The following is a 10,553-nucleotide window of genomic DNA, read 5'->3' on the forward strand; positions in this document are numbered from 1 at the left end:
AGTATTTGAGTGTATCTTTTATGCCCAACAGCCTAGCTTCTCTTTTGTTTTAGCATTTCTGTTCACTGTAAAAGGAATTAAGATAGTTATTGTATCTTAAACTCTTTTGAAATTATCAGACCCCAGATCACGTCAAGTCAGGAACTCCATACCGAACTCCAAAGAGTGTGAGAAGAGGGGCGGCCCCTGTGGATGATGGGCGAATTCTGGGAACTCCAGACTACCTTGCACCAGAGCTGCTGTTAGGCAGGGCCCACGGTAAGGCATGCACATCTTGCGATTTTGAAGTATCACTATGTTTTCTTCTGAGATAAATTGTTTTAAATTTCTTTAGTACTTAGATTGCATAAGGTAAAAGGAAATGAACTGCAGTACTCTTTTCTCACATATATGGCCTTTATTATAGGAAAGAAGACATGCAGCCATTTGTTCTTGGCCTGCTGGTTTAGTCTCAATGATCCAGAGAAGTCCCGCCTTCCACCCCCTCTACTGTCTTTGTTCTAAATGTCTCCCCAGGTCTATTTTAGTTTGGGTTCAGGAATAGACAGTTGGGCCTATACTAAGATCCCTCATGCCACGAGGCCAAAAAAAAAAAATCTGTCTCTAATCCTGACTTCCTCTAGGCAGCAGACACGTGGCCAAAGTGCCTATTCTGTATTCTACTGTCATTCAGATGCTATGTATCAGAGCTCGACTTGTCCTCTAGCTTGCTCTTCCTCCGTTCCATCTCTCTGTTCACCATCTTCATGGTGACACAAACATTGTCCCTACCTTCAGGCATTTAAATCCGATGAATTACATCTCTGCAGTGTGTCTCCTCACTGTTTCATCTCTGCCAGTATTCCATGTAAGAACCTCATCTTTCCCTTTCCTTCATTTAATAACTTTCTCTTTGATCTCCTCAACTTCATTCTCTTTTTTGCAATCATTGCCACCAGACTTTCCCTCTTAAAGCATAATGGAGTTCATGCTACTCCCCTCCTTGAAACAGAGGAGGTGTTTGGCTTGGTGGCTCCACCAAGGAACCTCCTTGGTGGCTCCTTTCTACCTGCAAAAAGAAAGCCAGGTCACTGATTTGAGGCTCTGAGCTCTCATGCTAGTCTCGTCTCTCAGTTAGTCTCTTTATAGGCCTTATCTTCCCATTTTACTTAGACACATTTATTTTCACATTTTCCTTATTTTGCACAACTGTTTTGCCTTAGTAGGTTTTTTTTTTTTTTTTTTTTTTTTGGCCACGCTGTGCGGCATGTGGGGTCTTGGTTCCCCGACCAGGGATTGAACCCATGCCTCCTACAGTCGAAATGCAGGATACTAACCACTGGACCACCAGGGAAGTCCTGTTTTGTTTTGTTTTGCCTTAGTTTAGAAAAGCCAGTCCCCAGTCACCTCCCTGTCAAATTTCTTCTCATCGGCTCATCAGTTCAAATGTCACCTCTTCCATAAAGCTTACTTTGATCAATTATGGAGAACTAATTATTCACTGCTGTATCTAGAGTCTGAGTTCTCCTTGTGCATAGCCCTCCAGGAGAGCTCCTTGGCAGCCCTTACTCACCCTTGTCAATAATCTCTACAATGTTGAAAGCAGACACATTTAATATTCCCCTTTCTTTATCCGCCAAATCATCTAAGTTCCTCTGGGCACTTAACTAGTTTTGGTACTTTGTCCTTTTTGTTAAGTCACAGATTTGCCAGCTCATTTCCTAAATTATAATTTATATTTTCTCCAACTTAGGATACAGTATGAAAGTAAACCTCAAATGTAAAGATTTACTTGACAAGATCTTGTCACTCTTTTAGTGGGACATGTAGTTATCTTAGCTAGCTAGTGAAATATTCTAAAATTTTTATTTCCTATGAAAGTAATTTGATACATAGTGTTTAAAATAAATAATAGACAGCAATTTATAATTTTAAAAAACAATTCCCTGCTCTCTAACCTCTTCCCTAGAATCCCAGGCCCCAGAAACACTCACTTCGGCTCTTTAGCTTTCTAATTCCAAACATCCTGTTGAGACCTCTGATGCCCTCCATGTCTTCCCCTCAGCCAAGGGGACTTAGGGGCTGTGGCCTGAGTTTCCACAGCTTCTTGTGCATATGTTTGTTTCAGCTCTTTTAAAATTGTGTTAAAATTACCTGTATTGTCTCTCCCAGAGTAGGGTGTTTTCTCCTTGGGGAAAGCTGTCTTCCTCATCTTTGTATCTCTTATATCTGGCACAATACCTGGCTTATAGTTCAATTAATGATGTTAGAATGAACTCATAACTTTAAAACAATGTACCTAACTCCTGTTTTCTTACATGCAGGATCTCTGACTTTGGGTGAGTAAATTTCTCCATAAGGGAACATGGCAAAGCACATTTAACTGAACAGTCAAAGTCTAACTAGATCACACTGCATACAAAATTTTTTTTCATTTCAGCTTATTTATGAACTGTCTTCTGTCTTCTGAGCAGGGAGACATCCAGAGAGATTACTCTTCTCTGTGAAAACAAATGTAGGCATTTGGCATTTTTTTATAACTTTTAAAGGTAGCAGAGAGTGTAGATATAACTTTTTTTATTGCAACTGAAGAAATAGGCTTGATAAAAATATTAATATTAGTGGCTACAAAAGGGCTTGAATTTTCTAAACCATTCAATTCTATTATTATTAGAAAATAGAAAGGAATTAACAGTATCAATTTACAAATTAAAGAAGTGGTTTTAAATTAGAAAGCCAGTAGTATAAAACAACTTTATTCTATATCTCTGGCTAATGATATATACTATAATTGATTTATTTTATAATTGATAATATGATTTATCAGAATACATGATCTTATTAGACTTTGACTCAAGTATATGGGTATGTATGACATATCCATGGAGAAATCCTGTATGTTTTTGACATGAGTACATTTTCGGCTGAACTGGGAAAAGGGTCCTAATTTCTAACCTAAGTAAAATAAATTAAAATGCACATTTTTTCCCAATTTCCCCCTACTTTTCTGTTATTTGGTTATATTATCTGAGCTGTTGGAATAATTCTTTCTCAGTGCTGCTTAAAAGGCCTACTAACCGAGGTGTTTTGTATGTTTTTATAGTGATTACTGTAGAAATAGAAGCCTAGAGACTGTTTGTACCTTGTGTTCCTTAGGGAAGATGGGATTTCGTGGCTTGCATATGAACAGGCACTCTAAATGCATGTGATTATTTTTTCTAATGGCATATTCCATGATGCTTTCCTACTTGCTTTTTTTTTCCTACTTGTTTTAAAATGAAATGGTGGTAGTTGCTTAACCATAGTAATAAATTTTGTGAAATTGATTTTTTAAACATCTTTATTGGAGTATAATTGCTGTACAATGGTGTGTTAGTTTCTGCTTTATAACAAAGAGAATCAGTTATACATATACATACATCCCCATATCTCCTCCCTCTTGTGTCTCCCTCCCTCCGTCCCTCCCTATTGCACGCCTCCAGGTGGTCACAAAGCACCGAGCTGATCTCCCCGTGCTATGCGGCTGCTTCCCACTAGCTATTTTACATTTGGTAATGTATATATGTCCATGCCACTCTCTCATTTTGTCCCAGCTTACCCTTCCCCCTCCCCATGTCCTCAAGTCTATTCTCTAGTAGGTCTGCATCTTTATTCCCGTCCTGTCCCTACCCTAATGGTTCTTCATAACCATTTTTTTTCTTTTTAGATTCCACATATATGTGTTAGCATACAGTATTCGTTTTTCTCTTTCTGACTTACTTCACTCTGTATGACAGACTCTAGGTCCATCCATCTCACTACAAATAACTCAGTTTCCTTTCTTTTTATTGCTGAGTAATATTCCATTGTATATATGTGCCACATCTTCTCTATCCATTCATCTGTCAATGGACACTTAGGTTGCTTCCATTTCCTGGCTATTGTATATAGTGCTGCAGAACATTGTGGTACATGACTCCTTTTGAATTATGGTTTTCTCAGGGTATATGCCCAGTAGTGGGATTGCTGGGTCATATGGTAGTTCTATTTTTAGTATTTTAAGGAACCTCCATACTGTTCTCCATAGTGGCTGTATCAATTTGTATTCCCACCAACCGTGCAAGAGGGTTCCCTTTTCTCCACACCCTCTCCAGCATTTATTGTTTCTAGATTTTTTGATGATGGCCATTCTGACGGTGTGAGGTGATACATCATTGTAGTTTTGATTTGCATTTCTCTAATGATTAATGATGTTGAGCATTCTTTCATGTGTCTGCTGGCAATCTGTATATCTTCTTTGGAGAAATGTCTATTTAGATCTTCTGCCCATTTTTGGATTGGGTTGTTTGTTTTTTTGATATTGAGCTGCATAAGCTGCTTATAAATTTTGGAGATTAATCCTTTGTCAGTTGCTTCATTTGCAAGTATTTTCTCCCATTCTGAGGGTTGTCTTGTGAAATTGATTTTAAAGAGTAATTTTCAGGCAAATTTAGTTCTAGACTAGAGTCTCAATTCTAAATTTATATTGAAGTTAATAATTTTTGGACTGAAATTAACCTTTGCTTAGGGAACATTTTGTTCATAGATGTAACTAAACAAGCGTATAAACCAGATTATAAGGTCATGTTTAAAATAATTGTCTAAAACATCTTTGTATACAAATGATGCTTCCAATGAAGATTTTATTTAGAAATCAGTTTTACCTGGGCGTGGGATGAATTGGGAGATTAGGATTGACATACATACACTACTGATACTATGTATAAAGTAGATAATTAATGAGAACCTACTGTATAGCACAGGGAACACCTATGAGAAGGAAATCCAGAAAAGAGGGTATATATGTATATGTATAGCTGATTTACTTTGCTGCACAGTATAAACTAAGACAATATTGTAAAGCAACTATACACCATAAAAATTTTTTAAAAAAGAAATCAGTTTTACCTATTTATTAAGACCTCAAGCAATAGTTTAAATGAGTATTTTTTGTTAAACTAATTTGTCCCTCTTTGTTCTTAAAAGGAATAAAGCCACATTAAAACCTTCTGTAAGGGGACTTCCCTGGCAGTCCAGTGGTTAAGACTCTGTGCTTACACTGCAGGGGGCACGGGTTTGATCCCGGGTTGGGGAACTAAGATCCCACATGGTGTGAGTGGCAAAAACAAAACAAAACAAAACAACACTCTGTAGGTAAGGCTTTCCCTAGTTAGCAGGTTATCCTCCAGTTTGCATTAATATTACTACCTCATCTCATTCCTTTGTGAAACGAGTGGGCTATAGAATCATCTGAATGTTATTGTTTCCTGATTTGAAATTAAGAAATACTCTTTTAGAGAATAATTTTTAGATTAAATGCATTCCTTGGTTGTGTTTTAGGATTTACCACAAATAAGTATCCAGAATATCAGAGGTTATTAATAACTTTATTTAAACTCTTTTTTAACTAGCCATGTTAATTGCTAATCTAAACTTCTGTTGGGCTGGCCAAAAAGTTCGTTCGGGTTTTTCCGTATCCTCTTACGGAGCACAATATTTTCCAAGAAAGTAATTACCACATTGCCTAAAGGAAGGTAATTTGGGTCTTTGCACGTTTTGAAGCCAGAAGAAAGCCTTAAGGAAACGAGCCTTTGGGTCTTCATTGTGCCCAGATATCCACAGTTAATGTTTTAGTTGATCAAACATTTATAGAAAATGCTTGCAAGTTCAGCTGCTTCCTCTTAAATTCCAGGTCCTGCAGTAGACTGGTGGGCACTTGGAGTTTGCTTGTTTGAGTTTCTAACAGGAATTCCCCCTTTCAACGATGAAACACCCCAGCAAGTATTCCAGAATATTCTGAAAAGAGGTGATTCTTTTTCTCCTATTAAGATGGATTCATTTATCTCATTTATCTCTGTGTATTATTGTCTTGAGCAATGATTAACAAGTTTATTTGTATTTATAGATATCCCTTGGCCTGAAGGTGAAGAAAAGTTATCTGATAATGCTCAAAGTGCTGTAGAAATACTCTTAACCATTGATGATACAAAGAGAGCTGGAATGAAAGGTAAGGTTTTGTGTTAGTTAAGTCTTTTACCCTTGATTTGTTGAGCCAAACTACTGATTTGGCTCAGTAGCTGTGGCTCGTGGGCTTTAGAGCGCAGGCTCAGTAGTTGTTGTGCATGGGCTTAGTTGCTCCGTGGCATGTGGGATCTTCCCGGACCAGGGATCGAACCCGTGTCCCCTGCATTGGCAGGTGGATTCTTAATCACTGTGCCACCAGGGAGGTCCCTGATATCATTATTGATTATCAAATATTTTTATGGACTTTGACTCCTTGTTGCATTCTTCACAGCCAGGTTGCCTCAAAGAAGACAAAATTGGTGCATTGTGACCCATTCAAAGGTTCTTTCCAGTGCAGGAAACTCCAATTGATTTTAAAACCCAATTTTGAAACTCCTGTAAATCTCATTAGCAGCTGCTTTAAAATCCTTTTTGTCACAATGTATATATAGAGACAACTAAGCACTGTGTCTCAAAATGCATTTCCATGTGAAGTAGGGTATATTACTAAATGGACTTTAGTAATATGTCATTCACATCAGCTTCTAGGTAGGTGTTCCCTCCAATGAGGTCAACAGTTTATTTATTTAACTAATCCTATAGAGTGACTTCTAGGTGCTAGGCAGTGTTTTCGTTTCGGGCACTGGAGGTATCCTAGGCATGAACCAGACAAATCCCTGTGTTAAGTTCTAGAACTTACCTTCTAGTGGAAAGACAGAACGTAAACAAATACAGTCATAACATAACACCATCTAGTGGTAAGTACATGAAGAGAGAAAGCAAAGTGAGAGGGTACAAAGTGAAGGTAAGAGATTTATTTTTTAGCTGGGGTGGTCAGGAAGACCTGAAGAGTGGAATCTGAGCAAAAACTTATGTAAAGTGAGAATGCAGACATTTGAAAACCAAGCTCTAAAAATTGCTTTAGGGGACTTGCCTGGTGGTCCAGTGGTTAAGACTCCAAGCTTCCACTGCAGGGGGCACAGGCTCGATCCCTGGTCAGGGAACTAAGGAACTAATATGACAAAAACATCATACAGTTTTATTTTTATTTTATTTTTATTTTGGCTGCAAGGTGTGGCCAAAAAAATAATTTAAAAAATAAAAAATAAAAATAATAAAAATAAAAATTGCTTTAGAACAGCCTTCTCCACTGCTGATGATTTTGCTCCCCAAAGGACATTTGGCGTTGTCTGGAGACATTTTTTGGTTGTCACAACAGCTGGGGGCATCTAGTAGGTAGAGGCCAGGGATTCTGCTCAGCATCCTACAGTGCACAGGACAGTCCCTACTACAAAGAATTATCTGGTCCCAGAGGTCAATTGTAACAAAGTTGGGAAACCGTTGTTTAGAAAATGGCTATAATGCCCTGTAACTTGCTCAGTACATTCTTACCAGTGACCTCAAATTTTTGTTCATTAGTTAAATGAACAGTTTACCTAGTGAAGCAGATAGAGGTATTCTTCAGTTAAGAAACAGTTGTTTCAACAACTGTTTATTTAGTTAGTCTTAACCTAGACTAGAATTTCTTTGTGGATTCAGTTTAAATAAATAGTTATGATGAGAGGATCACGAAGCATCACATCACATCCAGATATCCCAGTTCAAGTTAATACTACAAATAACTCAAAAGTAACACATGCTTGAACCGTTGAGACAAATAAATTCTCTAAATGTGAATTATGTTTGCTTTTTTATCCCTTTTCCTACCAGTCTTTTAGTTTATGGAAAATCCATCATAAATACATATTGATTTTCCAGCCCATTACCTCCAATACAGACAAATAGTTCTTTCCTGTCTGTGTAGTCATCTTCTGATATTTTCCTTAAATTTGATTGCTTTTTTGGTTTGTATACTGCCTTAATTGACACTTCATTTTTTTGCCGTCTTTATTGTTGCCTAATGAAGTGAATAGTTTAGGAGAGGGGTGGCTATGTCTGCCAACTAAATACCTGTGTGATCAAAAGAGGAGATTTTATTTTACTGGATAGAAGGAAAATATAGTTAAAGAGGAAGGCAAAGTTGAGATTTTGTAAGTGGAAGCAGTAGACTCAGATGTGGCCATACTGCTGGGCGGCTGGTGTGTTGTAGAGATGCAAGTCAGTGAAATCAAAGAACCAGGAAGAGAAAGAATGTGTCAGAAATATCATCAGTGTGTATGTTGAAATTACCAGGAAGGATAAGGATGGAGCACAGAGAAGAGAGCAAGGGAGTGGAGGATGAGCTTCCTGCTGAAGTAATCTAGGGTGACGATGCTGAGGATTACAGAGATCAAAGCAGGCGGCAAGGAAATGGAATGAGAAGTGGGGCATTAATCATGGAAGATTAGGATTAGTGGTGTGGAAGCTGTGTCAGGGAGCAGGAAGTAGGCCAGGCTGTCTTCTCTCATCGAGTCAGGGATTCTGAGAGAAGATGCAGGCAGTGAGAAAGGTAAGCTTCTGTTAAGGCACATGTCATATGCCAAGTGACATACAGAATGACACTGTGTGCTGTTGGGAAGTATGTGGTTGAAGAAAGAGACGTTTTTAAAATGTCTGTGAAACGGACGTAGTAAACCAGGGCAAGCGACACTTGAGACAGTGTCTCTTTAATTCCTGTAAAATAGGACTTTGGTAATGGTGTCATAATATTGCTTTGTTTGATATTTTTCCTAAGAGTTGAAACATCATCCTCTCTTCAGTGATGTGGACTGGGAAAATCTACAGCATCAAACGATGCCTTTCATACCCCAACCAGACAATGAAACTGATACATCTTATTTTGAAGCCAGGAATAATGCCCAGCACCTGACAGTATCTGGATTTAGCCTATAGCACATAAATTTTCCCTTTAATCGAACCTTGCCTTACAGAATAAGCTAGCATAATCACATACGCCTTAATACTAGATTGATCTAAGGGGGGAAAAATCATTATTTTACCCGGATCAATGAGCATGAATTTCATGTATGTTACAGCTTCCACAGCATTAAAAGGCTATCAAGAACATAATCAGTAATTTATCGTAATCTCAGAGTTGTACGTAGGTCTTCAAAGCTTTTTTCAACTTATTTATTTTGTTAGTGCACTTTATGAAAATTAATGCTTCAGTAAAACTAGAAACGTGACCACTTTAGAGAAAGAGTGAGCCTCGAGCTTGATTTTCTTTCTCATCTGTTCATTTCAGTCCACCATTCAGTTTGGTGTTAATATGACAAAAACATCATACAGTTTTATTTTAGTGTAATTTATCTGTACCTGATTGCCTGCAAAAGCCAATCATTTAAGGCTGTAACTGTGACCTCAAAAATGCAGTTGGAAAATTCCTTCATTCAGTAATATAACTCCTTTCGGGAATGCGGAATAAACAAAAGGACGAGGGTTTTGGCTTGTTTTGCTATGAATACAGTTTTGCTGCGTTGACTGCTTCTGGTGCTTTTTCTATAATACATATGTATTTAAAATAGTACTGGAGAGCTTAGGTGAGATATATTGTAGCAATTTTAACAGCTTGTTCAATTTTAACAAAAAATGTAATGGTTTACATTTTTAAATAATTTGCTTAAAACATATGCAGCATTACCAGAATAGCCGGATTCTTTTAAAAAAATAACTAACTTACTTTCACTTAATAAATATAATTGTAACATACTTCGATATATTCTCTGTCAACATCATTCTTTCAAATATAGATACGCTATGATTCAGCTTCACAGGTCATATCTTAAATTCATTCAGGTTTTTTGCAGACTTACCCCCCAAAAGAGAAAAGTTCAGATTTAAATGTACCATGTGTAAATTTTCTGTTACTCTATTAAATACTATTGTTCCTTTTGCAAAATGGCTTGAGTGTTTTTACTTTCCATCACCATCCCAGTACGAGCCGAGCCATATTACTAATGTAGGTGAGGAAGATAATATAAGTTTAAAACTGTTACAGTGAAAGGGACACTGTAATAATCATTGCAATGTAACTGAATCCATGATTTAATGGTTTTACTGAGCTTGTTTTAGTAATGACTACTCAGATTTAATCCTACTAATAGTCACCTCTTCTAACAATAATATGTTAAAAATACAGTTGTTAACAATTAAAACTTTGTTTAATGTAAATTACATCTTTCCCTTAAATTAGGTAAAAGCTAGGATTATTTGTCATCCTCTTATGGAATTTTCAAGTAGTAGAAAGAACACTGGCTTTGGAATCAAGCACAAATGGTTTAAACCATTGCTCTGCCAGAGTAAAAAACCTTGGGTGGATTAAACTCTGATTGTCTACCTGTATTGTGCAGATTAATTATGAGGAACTTCCAGGACACAAGTCTTATCAGGGATTTGAAACATTACTGAATAATCGAGGGAGATGTACATTGAACCTATTCCCAATGCAGGAGACAGTGCCCTTAAGTGGAAAAGTTAAGAACAGTTTGCTGTTGCAGCCCTAGCAGGTGCAGCTGTGGCCACCTGGAATTCTGCATGCTGTAATGGTGTTTGCTGGGAACAAGTAATTTATTATCTAAACTTAAACCTTTTTGTGGGTTCAGATACTCATTAATGAAAAATCTGAGACAGAACAA

At 37.3% G+C, this 10,553-nt stretch overlaps 1 protein-coding gene across 2 annotated transcripts in view; it reads left to right on the top strand.

The window, feature by feature from the left end:
- Positions 1 to 9,813, top strand: part of MASTL (microtubule associated serine/threonine kinase like) — a 33,649-nt gene extending 23,836 nt beyond the window's left edge. For both annotated transcript variants that reach the window (XM_059056678.2, XM_067030269.1), the window contains 4 exons: positions 120 to 258; positions 5,690 to 5,803; positions 5,903 to 6,004; positions 8,654 to 9,813. In XM_059056678.2, coding sequence (XP_058912661.1) covers positions 120 to 258; positions 5,690 to 5,803; positions 5,903 to 6,004; positions 8,654 to 8,811 — 513 coding nt within the window. In that variant the 3' untranslated portion in view covers positions 8,812 to 9,813. The remainder of the gene's footprint in view (positions 1 to 119; positions 259 to 5,689; positions 5,804 to 5,902; positions 6,005 to 8,653) is intronic.
- Positions 9,814 to 10,553: the final 740 nt, after the last annotated feature.

This window comes from Kogia breviceps, chromosome 3 (genome assembly GCF_026419965.1).
Source record: "Kogia breviceps isolate mKogBre1 chromosome 3, mKogBre1 haplotype 1, whole genome shotgun sequence".
Lineage (NCBI taxonomy): Eukaryota > Metazoa > Chordata > Mammalia > Artiodactyla > Physeteridae > Kogia > Kogia breviceps.